Source organism: Somniosus microcephalus, chromosome 14 (assembly GCF_052327205.1).
Source record: "Somniosus microcephalus isolate GS21.2 chromosome 14, FLI_Smic_1.0, whole genome shotgun sequence".
In the NCBI taxonomy this organism is placed as follows: domain Eukaryota; kingdom Metazoa; phylum Chordata; class Chondrichthyes; order Squaliformes; family Somniosidae; genus Somniosus; species Somniosus microcephalus.
Genome location: NC_141000.1, coordinates 5238450 through 5257973, shown reverse-complemented (window position 1 = coordinate 5257973; position 19524 = coordinate 5238450). Strand labels below are relative to the sequence as shown.

General features: G+C 51.1%; 1 protein-coding gene across 2 annotated transcripts in view; it reads right to left on the bottom strand.

Annotated features, from left to right (window-relative positions):
• Positions 1 to 19524, bottom strand: part of ppef1 (protein phosphatase, EF-hand calcium binding domain 1) — a 135205-nt gene that overhangs the window by 35002 nt on the left and 80679 nt on the right. For both annotated transcript variants that reach the window (XM_086006174.1, XM_086006173.1), the window contains exons 14-15: positions 19379 to 19521; positions 14853 to 14959 (exon numbers count right to left, since the gene is read on the bottom strand). In XM_086006174.1, coding sequence (XP_085862300.1) covers positions 14853 to 14959; positions 19379 to 19521 — 250 coding nt within the window. The remainder of the gene's footprint in view (positions 1 to 14852; positions 14960 to 19378; positions 19522 to 19524) is intronic.

Below are 19524 nucleotides of genomic sequence, written 5' to 3'. Positions count from 1 at the left end.
CCCACCCCACCCCAACCCCTCACACCAACCCACTCACCCCAACCCACACACCCCCCCACACCCCAACCCCACCACAACCCCCCACCACACCCCCCCCCCACCCCCCACCACCAAACCCCACACACCCCCCCCCCCACCCCCCCCACCACAACCCCCACCACACCCCCCCCACACCCCCCCCACACCCAAACCCCCACCACCCCAACCCCAACCCCCCCACCCACAACCCCACACCCCCCCCCACCCCCCCACCAACCCCCCACCACACCCCCCCCACCCCCCCACCACAAACCCCCACACACCCCAACCCCCACCCCCCCTCACCAAACCCCACCACACCCCACCCCCCACACCCACCCCCCACCCCAACCACCTTCACCCCCCACCAACCCCCCCCCACCCCACACCCTCTTCACCCCACACCACCCCCCACACCCCACCCCTCACCCCACCACCAACCCCCCACCCCCACCCCTCACCCCACTCACCACCCCCCTCACCCCAACTCCACTTCACCCCACACTCCAACCCCCCCACCCCAACCCCACTCACCCCCACCCCAACCCCCCTCACCCCAACCCTCTTCACCCCACTCCCAACCCCCCACCCCAACCCCTCACCCCACCCCAACCCCCCCACCCCAACCCTCAACACCCCACACACCCCCCCACCCCCCCACACCCCAACCCCCACCCACACCCCCCAACCCCCCCACCACAAACCCCACCACACCCCCCCCCCCCCCCCCCACCACCAACCCCCACCACACCCCCCCACACCCCCCACCACAAACCCCCCACCACACCCCCCCCCCACCCCCCACTCCACAAACCCCCACCACACCCACCCCCCACCCCCCCCCACCACAAACCCCCCACCACACCACCCCCACCCCCCCACCACAAACCCCCACCACACCCCCCCCACCCCCCCCCACCACAACCCCCACCACACCCCCCCCCACCCCCCCACCACCACAACACCCCTACTCTCCAACCCCCCTCACCCCCAACTCACAAACCCCCACACACCACCCCCCCACCCCCCCACCACAAACCCCCACACACCACCCCCCCAACCCCCCACACCCCAACTCCCTCACCCACCCACCCCCCTCACCCCAACACCTCTTCACCCCACTCTCCAACCCCCCACCCCCAACACCACTCACCCCAACTCCCAACCCCCCCACCCCAACTCCTCTTCACCCCTACTCTCCAACCCCCCCCACCCCAACTCCTCTTTCACCCCTACTCTCCAACCCCCCTCACCCCAACTCCTCTTCACCCCTACTCACCAACCCCCTCACCCCAACTCCTCTTCACCCCTACTCTCCAACCCCCCTCACCCCAACTCCTCTTTCACCCCTACTCTCCACCCCCTCCACACCAACTCCTCTTTCACCCCTACTCTCCAACCCCCCCACCCCAACTCCTCTTTCACCCCTACTCTCCAACCCCCCCCACCCCAACTCCTCTTTCACCCCAACACTCCAACCCCCCCACCCCAACTCCTCTTTCACCCCTACTCTCCAACCCCCCCCACCCCAACTCCTCTTTCACCCCAACACTCCAACCCCCCCACCCCAACTCCTCTTTCACCCCTACTCTCCAACCCCCCTCACCCCAACTCCTCTTTCACCCCTACTCTCCAACCCCCCTCACCCCAACTCCTCTTTCACCCCTACTCTCCAACCCCCCTCACCCCAACTCCTCTTTCACCCCTACTCTCCAACCCCCTCACCCCAACTCCTCTTTCACCCCTACTCTCCAACCCCCCTCACCCCAACTCCTCTTTCACCCCTACTCTCCAACCCCCCCCACCCCAACTCCTCTTTCATCCCTACTCTCCAACCCCCCTCACCCCAACTCCTTTCACCCCTACTCTCCAACCCCCCTCACCCCAACTCCTCTTTCATCCCTACTCTCCAAACCCCCTCACTCCAACTCCTCTTTCACCCCTACTCTCCAACCCACCTCACCCCAACTCCTTTCACCCCTACTCTCCAAACCCCCCCATCCCAACTCCTCTTTCACCCCTACTCTCCAAACCCCCCCACCCCAACTCCTCTTTCACCCCTACTCTCCAACCCCCCTCACTCCAACTCCTCTTTCACCCCTACTCTCCAACCCCCCTCACTCCAACTCCTCTTTCACCCCTACTCTCCAACCGCCCCACCCCAACTCCTCTTTCACCCCTACTTTCCAACCCCCCTCACCCCAACTACTCTTTCACCCCTACTCTCCAACCCCCCTCACTCCAACTCCTCTTTCACCCCTACTCTCCAACCGCCCCACCCCAACTCCTCTTTCACCCCTACTCTCCAACCCCCCTCACCCCAACTCCTCTTTCACCCCTACTCTCCAACCCCCCTCACCCCAACTCCTCTTTCACCCCTACTCTCCAACCCCCCCACCCCAACTCCTCTTTCACCCCTACTCTCCAACCCCCCTCACCCCAACTCCTCTTTCACCCCTACTCTCCAACCGCTCACCTGACTCCTCTTTCACCCCCACTCTCCAAACCCCCTCACCCCAACTCCTCTTTCACCCCTACTCTCCAACCCCTCACCTGACTCCTCTTTCACCCCTACAATTATCGTCCGGGCACAAGGTTTAGCGCCTGGCGCTACTTATCGCCTCCGACTGCAAACTTGGCTTTTATCGCCCCTGGAGATGATTGGAGTCCTAAATCAGGCGCTGCACACCTGTCTTAAGGCACAAAGGCCGAGGAGCGAGGCACTAACTCAGAGCGCTGGCGAAGCTCATGTGATGTCAGTCAGCAATGGAACACAGACACACTGGCGCCGGCCAGTTCTTAAAGGGGAGGGTTGATCTTGCTCTCCATCCACATCCTGCTCATTGCAGCCTTGAATCTCGGCCTGGAGAGACCTGTACGTCAAATCTGCTGGAAAGAACAATGGAGAGGCCCAGGGAAAGAGCTCAGAGTGCAGCCCCCACAGTCTCTTCTAAATTGATACAAGGAAGATCAAATCAAAATCAACCTGCAAAGTGCTGCTCAGTAACCAAAACTCCTCAACACAGCGTTGAATCTCTCCAGAAGTCTCTCTCACTCAGAATGCGTGGTGAAAAAATGTCGCCGACAAAAAAGGCAGGAAGCGGTCGCCCTTAAATAACGCTCCCCCAGTCCCTTCCCGACTGCAAAACGCTCCCCTTAACCTGTCGTTGCTAGCGGCAGGCAGTAAGACAGGGGGCGCCACTCAATATCCGGTCCGGGGCGCTACTGGGGCGTTGCACGCTCGACTGATGTCACGATCTGCCGGCGCAGGAGATCGTGGCGGTAGTGTTTAGCGTTGCCGCAAAATGTCTGGTCAATTTCGTGAGCGGCGCAAACATTGCTGCGCCCGGGCGCTAGTTGCTTTGTGCCACATTAGCGCCATCTTAAGGCGGTAACGGGAGGCGCAAACCAATCGAATTTTCCCCCCCACTGTTTCCAATGTCCGCTGCACCACAGGGGAAGCACCGTGCAAAGGCAGCCCGCGGCAATGGAAGGGACATTATGCTTTGCTCTTTCACACTACCGAATGAAATTTACAGAGTGGAACTGTCAGATATCTGGGAACAGGTCACCTTATGCTATGCTGTTGTGTACAGGCAGACCTGAAAGCAGGAATATATAAGATAACTGCGTCATGTGATGTGTTGCACCATCCATACATTCCAATGATGAGCATCATCTTGCCTGTCAGACTTACACTTCAATCCTCAAGTAAGTGTTTAATTTCAGTTTTCCAGTAATTCTTTTACTAAAGGAGACAAGCTGGGTTGATATGTTGCTTACCAGCCTGTCCCTCAGAGAGACTGTTGTCAGCTGCAGGATTTCCCTCAATCCACTGAATAAAATCCTCCCTCAGGCGAAGACAAGTCCCCAAAGTTCCAAATATAATCAGACCCACCAATCACCACGGGCTCACACAGAGACACAAAGGGGGAGAAATTCAGTTGTTTACGCCACCCGTTAGTGCCTTAAGAGGGCGATAAGTGGGGCGCGAGGCGGCTAGCGCCCGGGTGCGGTGAGACCTGTGCCTCTCGCGAAATTGAGCGGACATTTAGCGGCGGCGCAAAACCGCAACGCCCGCTCAGCTGTGCGCGCAGATCCTGTCGTCATTTCATGGTGCAACGCCCTTGGGGCGCCCCGAAACCAGAAATTCAGTGGCGCCCCCCTCCTTTCCGCCTGGCACTCCCAGCGACTGGTTGAGTGGAACGGTTCCCAGTCGCTGTGGGGCTGGGGGGGCACTATTTAAAGGGGGCTCTTCCTGGCTTCTTTGTGGTAGCCATTTTTGGACCACTCCTTCTGTGAGAGAGAGATTTGCAGATAGACAAAGGGAGAGAGCTTTCTGCATCGAGTCAGCGCTCGCACAGGTACTTCTGGCTTCAGCCCAGAGCTTTGTAGTTGGTTTGCTTTTTCACTGGCATAACCTTGAGTGGCCACATACTATGGGGGCTGCAATGGGTGGGAACGTTGGGCTTCTCCATTACATTGAGAGGGCTCAGAGACGCCGAGAGAGACTGCCAATCATGGCCAGACGGAGGAGGGCCAACAGGCGTCGGCACACGAGACCTTACCGTCCCAGGGTTTTCCGCCAACAGTTCTCATACCTCAACATGTCTGAGGAGCAGTGTTTTCGGAGGCTGCGATTCAGCAGGGAGGTGGTCACTGAGCTCTGCCACCTGCTTCAGCCAGATCTGCAGCCTCAACTGAGGAGCAGGACGTCTCTGTCAGTGGCAGTGAAGGTGACAGTGGCTCTCAACTTCTATGCCACCGGTTCCTTCCAATCCGCTACTGGGGACATTGCCAATATCTCCCAGTTTGCGGTGCATTGCTGCATCCGTCAAGTCACGAATGCCCTCTTTAAAAGGAGACATCAGTACATTTCCTTCCCCATGACTCCGGACAAGCAGCAAGAGCGCGCACTGGGATTTGCAAGAATAGCGGCCTTCCCCATGGTCCAGGGCGCCATTGACTGCACGCATGTGGCTTTGCGGGCGCCGCAAGAGAATGCCGAGGATTACCGCAACCGGAAGGGGTTCCATTCGTTGAACATCCAGTTGGTGTGTGACCACAGACAGCTGATACTCGCTGTCAATGCCCGCTTTCCAGGCAGCAGCCACGACGCCTTCATCCTGCGCCAGACTTCTGTGGCAGACCTTTTCGAGGCCCCGGCTCACCCAGGAGGCTGGCTTCTCGGGGACAAGGGCTATCCTCTGTGCACCTGGCTGATGACCCCGCTCCGTGCGCCCAGCACCCCTGCTGAAGAACGATACAATGAGAGCCATCAAGCGACCAGGAACATCATTGAGCACACAATCGGCGTGCTCAAGCAACGGTTCCGCTGTCTGGACCATTCCGGGGAAGCCCTTCAGTACTCACCTGAGCGAGTCTCCCATTTTGTTGTTGTGTGCTGCATGCTGCATAACCTGGCAATCCTCAGGACTCAGCCACTGCCACCAGACATTGGAGCACCAGCAGAGGAGGAGGAGGAGGAGGAGGACGAGCACCAAGATGGGAGGGAGGCACAAAGTGCAAGGGCCGTCCGTCAGCGGCTTATTGCCAGTCGGTTCTAGGCCCCCTCTGAGGGAATGGCTTCTGCCATTGAAAGAACATGAATGGAACCATTCCGCAGCCCCTAAGCCGGTCAAGGCAACAAATAATTGAAAGAGCAAACATGCACATTCTGAATAAAGACACTTCTTTATTTAACAAACTGTGTGCCCTTCCCGCATGACAAAGTAATAGAGAGAAACCCCCAAAAAAGCAGTCAGACACATAACTGGCTCTCACCCTGGAGACAATGAACAAAAGAGTAAACAAAAAATGACCACGATCCTTGGCCTTCAATAAAACATTTAACAGCATTTTGCCACACCTCCTACTTTTTGCCCTTCGAGGGTGATCTGCTTCGCTTGCGAGATTCGCCCCTTCCCACCCTGCAGCTCCTCCGCAATGGGACCCCAGTGGCTGCAGCAAGGCTGGGGGATGGCTGCTGAGTGTCAGAAACTGAGTCGGCAGATGCCATTGAGGGACGGCCTGGACCAGCTCTGGGCCTGGAGGGCCCGGCTGCTGACTGCTCCAACTCTGCATGGGTGGCAGCAGTCTGTCCTACAGGTGGTGGCAGCTGCAGTGGAGAAGTGACAGTGTTGGCAGCAGGAATGCTGCCATCCTGACAGAGGACAGCAACTCCCTGGTCGGACAACACACTGGCACTCCCATGGGGCAGCACTGCAGCATGCGGAGCAATCTGCTGAAGCACAGACTGCTGGCCTGCTGCGGTGCGGCGAGTGCCCCGGCGATTCGTGCCCGATCCAGCGAGGGTGGCAGCAGTCAGTGCTCGTGTGGCCTCAATCTGCGTCTGCATTAGACCAGCCACTGACTGCATTACACCACTAAGCACCTGCGTGGAAGCCGCCTGTGCTGCGCCAAAGTCCTGCAGACTCCTTGCCTGTGCTGCGCCGACGTCCTGGACACTCCTTGCCTGTGCTGTGCCGAAGTCCTGGACACTCCTTGCCAGTGCTGCGCTGAAGTCCTGGACACTCCTTGCCAATGACTCAATGGATTCGGGCATCCTTGCCACTGCAGCCATGAGCTCAGTGTGTCTGTGCTCCGCCTGGGTGCTCATTTCAGCGAGGAGCTGCACCTCTTCTGCGCTCACTGTAGCAGGACTCGAGGCCAGACTCTCCCTCTGGGGAGAAGGCCGCCGAGCTTCCCTACCCCCCCCCACCCCCCGTTTCTGCAGCCCGCTGGTGGAGCCTCACCCTCCTCAGACCATTCCCCCCTGCTCCCCTCCAGGGAAGACGTGTCCCCATTATGGCCATGGGCTGCCTCGGCTGAGGGTGGCACTGATGGTCCGGCTTCCTCCTCGTCGTCGCCTTCAGAGCCACTCACAGTGGCAGCTTGAGGGCCCGCCTCTTCACCTGGCAAATCAGCATCTGAAAGCAGGGAGGTACAAGAGTGGCTTTAGCGTGAGGACAGGGCAGCAGCGAGGGAGGCATGAGTGCTGCAATGCACTGTATTGGTTCGATAGTGGCAAAGGATGCTGGTGTGAGGCACAAGTGGAAGGAGAGAGGTCAAAAAGGTGATCACCTTACCATTGCTGTCCAGAACAGGGTCGGCATCTCCAGTGGCGACGGGGCCAATCATCCGGCCTGCCATAATCCGCTGGACTCGCTGCTCCAGATCGGTGAGGGCTTGAAGGTGAGGCCGGCCTCCCCCGGTCCATTGCTGCTGCCTCCTGTTATGGGCCAGCTTGCCCTGCAAGAGAAAGGATGGGCTCTGAGTACAGTGTGAAGCCCTGATCTTGGCTGCACTGCCTCCCATGGTGGAATAGCCCTTACAGTGTGAAGCCCTGAACTTGGCTGCACTGCCTCCCATGGCGGAATAGCCCTTACAGTGTGTAAAGTGCTGAATGTGCATGTGATTTTCATGAAAGGCCCATAGGTGTTGGATGAGGGCTGGGCATTGGGGCTTTCAGGACCCTTTGGCCATAAAGTGAGGTGGACATGCAGGGATGAAGAGGATACTGAAAAGGGTACTCACCCTGACGACCTGAGTGAGGTCATTGAACTTCTTCCTGCATTGCACAGGGGTCCTAGGCACCATGCTGTTGGAGGTCACTCTGTGAGCCACCTCCCTCCAAGCTTTGCGATAGTTGTTGGGCAGCGGCCTCCTGCCACTGTCCGGGAACAGGATAGATCGCCTGCGCTCCACCGCGCCAACCAGAACCTGCAAGGCCCCCTCGCTGAACCGCTGCGCTCGCTCCCTGGCCCTCTCCATGGTCCTAGGCGTATGAATGTGGCAGCAGGTCTGTCCAGGCCAAGAATCAGGGCTCCGATGCGCAGGGTGTGGCTGCAATCCAAGATCGAACCTCCCCTTTAAGAGCTGACCGGCGCCAGCGTGTCTGCGTGCAATCGCTAACTGGCCACACCTGCGCTGCGCCCGCCCTCGGTGGTAGCGCCTCGCTTCTCCGGCTTAGTGCCTTAAGACAGTCGTGCAGCGCCTGTTTTAGCGCTCCAAGCACCTCCTGGGGCGAAGCAGGTCAATTTAGCAGTAGGTGGCGATAATTTGCGCCGGGCACTAAATTTCGCACCCGCTCGAGTATTACGCCCCAAACGTGGCGATACTGAATTTCTCCCCCAAAGAACCTGCATTTCTAATCCTCATCCTCAGGTCACCGCAAAGTTGGTCACAACCAATGAATTATCTTTGAAGTGCAGTCACTGTTGTTTCATAGGCGCTTCATCATATCAGAATAAAAGGATTCCCTTTGAGAAATACATGCAGATCTGAGCAATGGTAGCAGCAAAAGTACTATAAAGATCGTTATATGGGCAAAGGCATACCAGCCTTGAGTACCAGCACAACAATGGCCTCCTCGGTGAGGTATCTGCCTCAGGGACACCTTATAGCAGCTCTTAGTGTCACTGATATAGTGGTGGTAAGCATTCGGTGTAGTGTATGTAACCGTTCCACCTTTAAGAGAACTATTTTAAGGGTTGCACTACTTTATCTTGGCTGCTGTATACGGTAATACCGGAGGTGACCACACCGGTATATAAGTGCTGTGTAATGATTTATTGGGCAGTTCCGCCCTGATCTTCAACCAGTAAAGACCTGTTAAATTTTACTCTTGTGGTCTGTGTAGTAATTCTCAATATAACACACAGACTTAACAGTGGCGACGAGTACGATCTTACCCTGCGGCAGAGATACATCCAAGGCAGTTTAACGGGCGTCGAGAAGAGGCATCCGCCCTCATCATTCTGCTGAGAGAAGACTCGAGTCTGCAGAGCGAAGGAAGAATTCTGACACGAAGCCTTCCATCAGCAATAGGCAGTGATCATCCCTTCTATCACGGTGGTGGGTAAGCCGATCAGCGACGAGAAGCCAGTCGGCAACGTTGACTGTGAAGTAGGGGAGGGAAAAACGGAGAATATAAGGGCAGAGAACTCGACCACGGCCGGGGAAAAGAGCCGGACAGAAGTCGGGGCCAGAGGCGCTGAGACTGGGGCAGCGTAAGGCACGGAAGCCGCGGTGAATGCAAACGCAGCCGGTGTGAGAGACTGGGCTACAAGCGGGGGCAAACGCAGCCGATGTGAGAGACCGGGCTACAAGCGGGCTGGGAGACGCAACAGCGTCGAGAGAGAGCTCGACCGCGACCGGTGAAAAAGGCCGGGCAGCTACCGAGGCCACGAGGCGCAGCGACCGGGACAGCGTAAGCGCGGGAGAAAATTAAAAAAAACGCAGAGAACTCAGCCGCAGCCGGGGGGAGAGGACCGGACTGCAAGAGGGGCTGGGAGGCAAGATTTGAAAACCGCTGGGGAGGGCGAACGCAGCAATACGGCAATCGCCATTACAGCCAGCGGGGGAGGAAGGCAAACGCGGGAAGCCGCCATTTTCGTAGGCGGGGGAAGAAGACGAGCGCGGGAAGCCGCCATTTTCGTACGCGGGGGAAGAAGACGAGCGCGGGAAACCGCCATTTTGTAAAAGAAAAAAAATAATAATAATAATTCTTTTGTTTCTCAAGAAGATCGCGAGGATGCCTAAGCGTGGTAACATCAACGATTTCGATCCCGATGTTGAAGATTGGGCCACGTATGTAGAACGCATAGAGATATATTGTAAGGCAAATAAAATATCAAATGAAGATAAAGCACTAACCTTACTAAACTCAATGGGTGCGAAGACATACGGGCTATTGAAGCATCTTCTATCACCAGCTAAACCGGCGGATCAGACTTTCGCTAATATTGTTGCTGTCCTGAAGGATCATTTGAACCCCACACCGCTGATGTTAGCGGAACGATTTAAATTTTATGCGAGAACGCAACTGAAAGAGGAAAGCAACGCGGAGTACTTAATTGAACTGCGTAAGCTAGCGAAATACTGTCAGTTTGGGGAAGGACTGACAGAGGCACTGAGAGACAAATTCGTGTGCGGATTGTCGAAAGAAGGAACACAAAAGCGGTTACTTGAAGAGAATGATCTTACACTTGATAAGGCTGTCTCTATTGCAGCATCGCACGAAGCCGCAGTCAGAGGCACTGCGGAAATGCAGCTGAAGGCAGCGGTACTCAGCGTAGATCAAATGGCTTTGGGTACAACGAAATGTTATCGTTGTGGGAAGACAACACACGATCAGAACCAATGCTGGTTTAAAAACCAGGAATGTAGAAAATGTGGCAAGCTTGGTCACATAGCTAAAGTATGCCGGTCAGGAAAGAAGACCAGCAACAAAAAGTCACCACAGGAAAAGTGCAGAAAGGTACATAAGGTGGCTGAGAAGAGTTCGGATGAACAGAATTCGGATTCAGACTCCAACAGCAAGGAACTGGGTAGTCTGAGAATTCACAATGTGAGTAAGGAAGCTGACCGACAAACTATCTGGGCCACACTGCAGATAGCAGGAGTCCACGTGAAGATGGAATTGGACACCGGATCGGCGTTGACGGTCATGAATAAGCAAGATTACAAAAGGTTATTCAAACATATTCCCCTACGGGATACGAAGATAGTATTGCAGACATACACGGGGCAAAGAGTATACCCCATCGGAAAGATAAAAGTCAAGGTGGTACGCCAGGGTAAAGAACACCAAGGAATGGACATATATGTACTACCTGAGGGAGGTCCACCACTTCTGGGACGGGAGTGGATCAGGAAAATAAATATGGACTGGCACCCCCTAAAAGCAATAACGGGAGATTCCGGAAAAAGAAAAGATGTCAAACCTGCACGATTGTCCAGAATATTGGATGAGGGCATATGCAGCAGTGACAGTGACAAAGCAGAGAGTGAGAACTCGGTGAAGACAATCAGCTCAGACCCTGGAACTGATGATGGTAAGACCAGCCCATGTGCAAAAGACAAGTCTAAAATGGACTTGCAGACTAATGATGGAAAAACGAAGGAGTGTATAAATGCTTCAGGAGAGAACAAAGTATCAGAACAGAATTCCACTGAACAACAACAACATAGTTTGACAGAGAATTCTGAGTCTGTCCAGTCTACAGACATGCACATTTCTGAGGAACACCGGGCTCGAACTCAACTCAATTTCAAACTACAACAGCAATTAGAACAAATGATTCGCCGTTTTGAGCAAGAGATGAATGCAAAGAAAAAGTTCTTTGACACAGAGTGGAAGAATCTGGAAAGACAGCAGAAGCAGCTGATTGAGAAAATGGAACAGGAACACACAAACCGTCTGCGCGAGGAGGCCAAACGAATCAAAGCTGAGCAAGAAAGGGAATATGTCAAATTCATCGATCAGTTGAAAGCTAAGAAGAAAGAGCACCCTTTTGTGAGCAGTATCAGCAGTAATAAGCCACTCAGGAAATTGGTGGCAGAGGCAAAAACTGAAGATGCTGCAGAGATCAAGTTTGTTGCTGACAGCGCTACTTCCAGAGCTTTGCTTCGAATTAAAGAATTGCCAGTTAAAATTATGAAACCCTTAAGAGAGAAGATTGGCATGGAGAAACATCGTGTCATTTTCGAATGCAAGGTTTCCAGGCCAAATGCTGCCGTCAAGTGGTATTACAAAGACAAAGAGATTCATCCCAGTAATAAATATGAGATTGTGAGTGAAGATGTGTACAGGAAGCTCGTTATTAATAATGTCGCTTTTGAAGATGAAGGCAACTACATGTGCGATGCCATAGATGACCAAAGCACAGCAAAGTTATATGTAGAAGAGCAATCAATTGCCATCATTAAACCCATATGTGATGTGGAAGTGACAGAGCCAAGTGACGCCATTCTTGAGTGTGAGCTTTCAGTTGCGGACGTGAAGCCTCCAAAATGGATACTAAATGGTGAAATTCTTCATGCTTCTGAAGATGTGAACATTGAGCATCGTGGCACTATTCATCGTCTCACTCTGAAACAAACAACTTGTAAGATGACCGGCTTGCTGCAGTTTATTGCAGGGAAATCAAAATCTAAGGCGAGGCTGACTATTAAAGAGCCTCCGTCAAAGGTAGTCAAAGAACTACAGAACATGACAGTGGAAGAGAAGCATTCTGCTACTTTGAGCTGTGAGTTTACACCTACTCCCAAGATGGTCAGATGGTACAAAGACCAGAGCTTAATCGAATCTTCTGACCGATACAAATTTAAACAAAATAAGAATGTGATAGAACTTACCATTACAAATCTCATACCCAAAGACTCTGGTGAATATAGCTGCAAATCAAGTAATGCACAGACCACAGCCACACTCACAGTTGAAGCTCCAAAAATAGAAATAATAAAACATTTGGAGGACGTAGATACTGAGGAGGACAGCAATCTAGTATATTCATGTGAGTTGTCCCAGGATGATGAAGATGATGACTCATCTGAACCATTATCACCCCTACCAGGTCACGCACGTGGTCCCTCCGAACTGAGCCAAATCAGTCTGGACGCAGAAAAACTTCCCAAGGTACTCGAGCCTTTAGAAGTCAACAATGCTGGTTCTGAAGTTACGAAAATTCAAGCTGTTAAGTCCAGTGAAGGACTATTAAATGAGTCACCCCAGCAACGAAAACCTACTACACCACCGAAAACTACTACACCACCGAGGCGTTATCCGGACCGAGTCAGGAGGCGCAGGAGGCGCCGCCTCAGAGACTGAATCTGTGAACTGTTTTTACATGAAGTTGTGTATATATGTTATGATGTTATGTTTAATGGGGAATATATACGGTTAAGCTAAAAAGGGAGGATTGTAGTGTATGTAACCGTTCCACCTTTAAGAGAACTATTTTGTAACCGTTCCACCTTTAAGAGAACTATTTTAAGGGTTGCACTACTTTATCTTGGCTGCTGTATATGGTAATACCGGAGGTGACCACACCGGTATATAAGTGCTGTGTAATGATTTATTGGGCAGTTCCGCCCTGACCTTCAACCAGTAAAGACCTGTTAAATTTTACTCTTGTGGTCTGTGTAGTAATTCTCAATATAACACACAGACTTAACATTCGGGGTGGGTTTAGGGTGAATTGAGTGGAGGGAATTAAGTGGAGGGGTTAATGACATCCCTTGACTTCACTTAAAGGTGGCAGACTAGCTTACAGAAAACTGCTGGTTTTGTTGGTAGGAGAATGTGGGTGCAATTCGTTTGAGGTTGTAGCCTTTAAGAATTCTGGGCCTCGCACTTTAGGAAGGATGTCAAGGCCTTGGAGAGGGTGCGGAGGAGATTTACTAGAATGGTTCCAGGGATGAGGGACTTCAGTTATGTGGAGAGACTGGAGAAGCTGAGGTTGTTCTCCTTAGAGCAGAGAAGCTTAAGAGGGAGATTTAATAGAGGTGTTCAAAGTTTTGGGTAGAAACTGTTTCCACGGGCAGGAGGGTTGCTGACCAGAGGACACAAGTTTAAGGTAATTGCCACAAAAATCCACTGGGGTGATGAGGAAGTGATTTTTTACGCAGCGAGTTGTGATCTGGAATTCACTGCCTGAAAGGGCGGTGGAAGCACATTCAATAGTAACTTTCAAAAGGGAATTGGATAAATACTTGAAGGAAAAACATTTTCAGGGCTCTGGGGAAAGAGCAGGGGAGTGGGACTAATTGGAGAACTCTTTCAAAGAGCCGGCACAGGCAACGAAGGGCCGAATGGCCTCCTTCTGTGCTGTCAGATTCTATAATTTTATGAATATATTTACTCTGTTTATGCCACAGAATTTGCCTCCAAAGGGCCCGTTGTTTAGAATAGAATTCAGGCTCTGATCTCCTTACCAAACAACAGTTCCTCAGCGTAAGCTCGAGGAACAGCACCTCATCTTCCGATTAGGCACTTTACAGCCTTCCGGACTCGATATCGAGTTCAACAATTTCAGATCATAACCTCGGCCCCTATCATATTTTTATATATTTTTTATCCACATCTTTGGTTTGTGACGTTTCCTTTGTTTTCTCTCTCCCACATGGCAGCTGTCTCTCACTCTGCCAGCGCATTTCACACTTCATCTAGAGCCGTCTTTTGTCTCTTTACCTGACCTATTACCATCTCGTCTCGCCTTGAATATCTCTTAATGTCTCTTCACCTCTCCCAGACCTTCCCTTTTGTTCTTTCATCCCCTCTCCCATTTCCCAGCCCCCAAACTTGCTTTTTAATCTGTTTCATTTCCTGCTTTTTTTCCAGTTCTGACGAAGGGTCTTCGACCTGAAACGTTAACTCTGTTTCTCTCTCTCCACGGATGTTGCCTGGCCTGCTGAGTTTTTCCAGCGTTTTCTGTTGTTATTTCGGATTTCCAGCATCCGCAGTATTTTGCTATCGTAACAGCGTTTACACTTTGAAAGTCATTAATTAGCTGAGAAGTGCTTTAGGGCGTCCTGCGGAAGTTAAAGGCGCTTTTGCAAAAGCAAATTCTTTCTTTAGCGGGGAGAAGGTTACGGGTAAGCTTATTATGGTATATAAAGTATGGAATGGCACAGATAAGGTGAGCCCAGAATATTAATTTAAAGTCAGTCGAGGCGGTGAAAAGTATATTTTGAAACAGATGTTAGGAAAAAATCCTTAATCAAAGGTTGATAAATGTTTGAAATAATCTACTAGGTAAAGTAGTGGAATTTACGACTTTACTGGATGCTTGGCTGGGTGAGCTGAATATTACAAAGGGATGTATCGATGTACACCTGCCGTCAGCACCGTCCAATCAAATTATACAATGACATCCTAAAATATATATGGGATTTACTGTTTCATAACATGAGCAAAGGTACACTTTCACAAAAGGTATAGATGAATGTACACTTCTCAGAATCAATAAAAACAATACAGATTAAAACAGAAACACTCGCGGGACAAGACCGATGGGCCAAATGGCCTCTTTTCCTTTTGATGTTTTTACCTGTGTCGTCCTTGTCATATTGTTTGAAGGCGGCGATGACTTCAGATTTATGCGCGTACAGCTTTTCACGCAAAGACTTCAGGGCAGATGATTCAACCACACTCACCCTTGACATGAGAAAGAACGGAATCAAGATATAAAGGACGCAATTGCGAAAGTTAAATATCGATGTGAATTTGAAGACTGCACCGCGAGCGCCCACAAATCTTAAGTTTGTAAAAGACAAAAACATCCAAAGTGACTGGAAGCTGAGTCTTAATTTAACCCGAGAAGTTGCCCACACCTGTTAATGGATAATACCCCAAATGAAACCGAGCCATCACAACACCAACAACAACCTGTATTTATTTTACACTCCTTGTGAAATCATTTCGAAGAATGCTCTATCAGTTGGGAGAGGAGCATATCAGGTCGGAGACAGGAAACATTCGAGAGAGGACAGGGCTTTAAGCACTGTTAGAGGGGTAAGATTTTAGGATGCTTTTGAAGAAATAGAGAGAAGTATCAAGGCAGAATGGTTTTGGGGTGTGTTCCAAATAGCAGGGCTGCAGTGACTGAAAAATGAGTGAAGTTAGAGAGCCCGGGAGTGACCGGTAACGCAGCATTAAAGGACTGGGGTTTGTGACAAGGAAGTTGCTGAGATAAGGTGCGCCAAAACTACAGGAAAAGAGAGTGAGGACACTGATACATAGGACAGTGGAGTCTGGATTTCACACAGACAGGGGAGACGGGTATGTCTGATTATTGCAAGAAGGACTTGAGTCACAGAATCCTGGATTATCGGAAATAGTCCCTCGCAGACCTTTAACCTCGACTACTGAGAAGAACAAGAGCAGCAATGTCATGGCAACAAAATCACCTCCAAGTCAGACACCATCCTGACTTGGACATACACTGATGATCCTTCATCGTCACTGGGTCAAAATCCTGGAATTCGCTACCTAACACCATTGTGGGAGTACCTTCACCACACGGACTGCAGCAGTCCAAGGAGGCGGCTCAGCACCGCCTGCTCTATTAAGCAGGAGCATAGGAACAGGAGTAGGCCATTCAGCCCCTCGAGCCTGTCATAGCTCTCTCAAAGGGCCAGCACAGGCACGATGGGCCGAATGGCCTCCTTCTGTGCTGTAAGATTCTGTGATTCTACATAGCTGCATGCTCACCCAGCGATTTAATTGTTTAAATCATGGTGTCCATGTGCTTCACTACTGCAGCTATTCACACCTTCTCAACAATGCACTCCATCTCTCACCTATGGGTATTAGTTTGAGCTCAATTGCCATTCTCTTGACTAAGTAAGACCTACGGGTAACCAGCTGGCCATCCCTCTCTATCTGCTGGTTCTGGAGGAGGAAGGGCAGGATCAGAAGAGGAGTGTCGTATAGGCTGCCCTTGGTCTCCAAGACTATTCCAACCTGATGCTCCTTACACCACCCTGCATGCGATGGGTCACGGCCATGGAACAGGTGGAACATCGAGAAGCAGTGACACCCACGAACCGTGGTACGGGCTTGATGTTTGCTCCTGGCCACATTTCATGGACCACAGACCAAATTGCTGTCGTGCCAGTAATGCAAGGTGCAGAGATAAAATATAAGCATGCCTGTACATTTGGAGCAGGTGCTAGAGTACTGTGCATGCTCCCTCTCTGATGCACCACCAAGCTTATAGGGAAGCGATTTAAAGATTCACTGTAAGGCAACATTGTAAAATGAAGCAACATGCCACCTTCCTGAGAACAACAAATTACTTTTTCAGCTGATCCCATGATCCGGTCATCGGGAGGACATCATGCACACTGCTTCTCCCGCCATCCAGGCTGCTTCCACACTACTCTTCAGAGAGGCAGGAATGGCCCTTTGCTCTTCTCTCAGCACCTGTTGCAGCAGGACCCCCGAAGCTGCATCCTCAGTGTGCCGTTTGTTGTCCTGATCTCACCCCAGCCATTCTTACCCCTCTGTAGCCATACAGTTTTAAGGTGACCATAGAATCTTACAGCACAGGAGGCCATTCAGCCCATCTTTGAAAGAGCTGTCCCACAATTAGTCCCACTCCCCTGCTCTTTCCCCACAGCCCTGCAAATTTTTCCTTTTCAGGTATTTATCCAATTCCCTTTTGAAAGTTATTATTGAATCTGCTTCCACCGCCCTTTCAGGCAGCGCGTTCCAGATCACAACAACTCACTCCACTAAAAATATTCCCCTCATCTCCCCTCTGATTCTTTTGCCAATTACCGTAAATCTGTGTTTAAGACTGCAGGCCCCAGATAAGCCAGCACTGGCTTCATATTCTGGGTTATGGAAGAGTTGTGATGTTATGTGAAGAGACTGACCTCCTGCTGTACTGTGTTGTCACCCTGTAGCACTATAGGTGCATGTAGACAATCTTTTTAACCTACATGTAACCAGGCTGGCATACTAAACCGTGAAGTTTCAATTCACAAGCAAAATACTGCAGAAATACTGCTGAAAATGCTGGAAACACTCAGCAGGTCAGGTAGCATCTCTGGAGAGAGAAGCAGAATTAGCGGGGGTTAAATTGGATAACCCTCGAAATTGGGTGTGGGAATCATGGTGCGCGATTAACTCACGCCCGCTCATTGTGTTGCAGGCAGTACGGTAAACTGGTGCTGCCTGCTCTTTTAAATGATTTTTGCATGCAGCCAGCGCTCCCCACGCTGATCATTGGCCGCACGCAAAGGCAGGGGGCCCGATATCGCGGGTGGCTCAGGCTACTTAAAGGTAGCCTGCACCTCTTAAAGGGGAGGTGCATTGTGGCTGCAGGAAGTGATGGGAGTCCTTTGTGAAGTGATCTGTGCTGTAGAAGATTGAAGAATGGCTGAACATGCAAGAGAGTGAGCACCAAGGTTATCTGACAATGCACTGGAGATCTTGGTGCAAGGCATGGAGAGAGGAACATAACAAGACCATAAGAATAGGAGCAGGAGTCGGCCATTCAGCCCCTCAAGCCTGCTCCGCCATTCAATAAGATCATGGCTGATCTTCTACCTCATCTCTTTCCTGCACTATCCCCATATCCCTCGATTCCCTTAATATCCAAAAATCTATCGATCTCAGCCTTGAATATACTCAACGACTGAGCCTCCACAGCCCTCTGGGGTAGAGAATTCCAAAGATTCACCACCCTCTGAGTGAAGAAATTTCTCCTCATCTCAGTCCTAAATGGCCGACCCCTTATTCTGAGACTGTGACCCCTGGTTCTAGACTCCCCAGACAGGGGAAACATCCTCCCTGCATCTACCCTGTAGAGCCCTGTAAGAATTTTGTATGTTTCAATGAGATCATCTCTCATTCTTCTAAATTCCAGAGAATATAGGCCTAATCTACTCAATCTGTCCTCATAGGACAATCCCCCCATCCCAGGAATCAGTCTGGTGAACCTTCGTTGCACTCCCTCTATGGCAAGTATATCCTTCCTTAGGTAAGGAGACCAAAACTGTGCACAATACTCCAGGTGTGGTCTCACCAGGGCCCTATGTAATTGCAGTAAGACTTCTTTACTCTTATACTCAAATCCTCTTATAATAAAGGCCAACATACCATTTGCCTTCTTAATTGCTTGCTGTACCTGCATGTTAACTTTCGTGTACAAGGACACCCAGGTCCCTCTGAACACCAACATTTCCCAATCTCTCACCATTTCAAAAATACTCTGCTTTTCTATTTTTCCCACCAAAGTGGATAACTCCACATTTCTCCACATTATATTCCATTTGCCATGTTCTTGCCCACTCACTTAGCCTGTCTATATCCCCTTGAAGCCTCTTTGTATCCTCCTCACAACTTACATTCCCACCCAGCTTTTGCATTTGGTCCCCTCATCCAAATCATTGATATAGATTGTGAATAGCTGAGGCCCAAGCACTGATCCTTGCGGTACCCCACTAGTTACCAAACCAAGCCTGCCAACCCAAAAATGACCCGTTTATTTCTACTCTCTGTTTTCTGTCCATTAACCAATCCTCAATCCATGCGAGTATATTACCCCCAATTCCATGAGCCCTAATTTTGTTTAATATCCTCTTGTGTGGCACCTTAGCGAATGCCTTCTGAAAATCCAAATACACCACATCCACTGGTTCCCCCTTATCTATTCTGCTAGTTACAACTTCAAAAAACTCTAATAGATTTGTCAAACACGATTTCCCTTTCATAAATCCGTGTTGACTCTGCCCAATCCTATTATTATTTTGTAAGTGCCCTGTTACCACGTCCTTAATAAGATGTGCTGTATCTGCAAAGGGGGGCAGGAGGCCCTCAAGACATATGCTCAGGAGGCACTGGGAGGAAGTAACGGCAGAGGTCAATGTCAGAGTTGTGACAAAAAGGTCATCGACCTGAAACGTTAACTCTGTTTCTCTCTCCACAGATGCTGCCTGACCTGCTGAGTATCTCCAGCATTTTCTGTTTTTATTTGAAGTTTCAAGTCACTGTTACATGCGTCAGTATGTGGACAACCTCTGCCAGAGAGGGACTAACACATGTCTGTTTCTGTAATGCACTCACCTTTGTTGAAGAGTCAGCTTCCTGGTACATTTACTAACTCGATACTGGACAAAGCGAGGCACCAGGTCTGGACCAAGTTTGACATAAGCCCCTCGATTGCTGCACTCTTCATAGTAATTAGAGGCAGAAAATATAGTGATAACCTA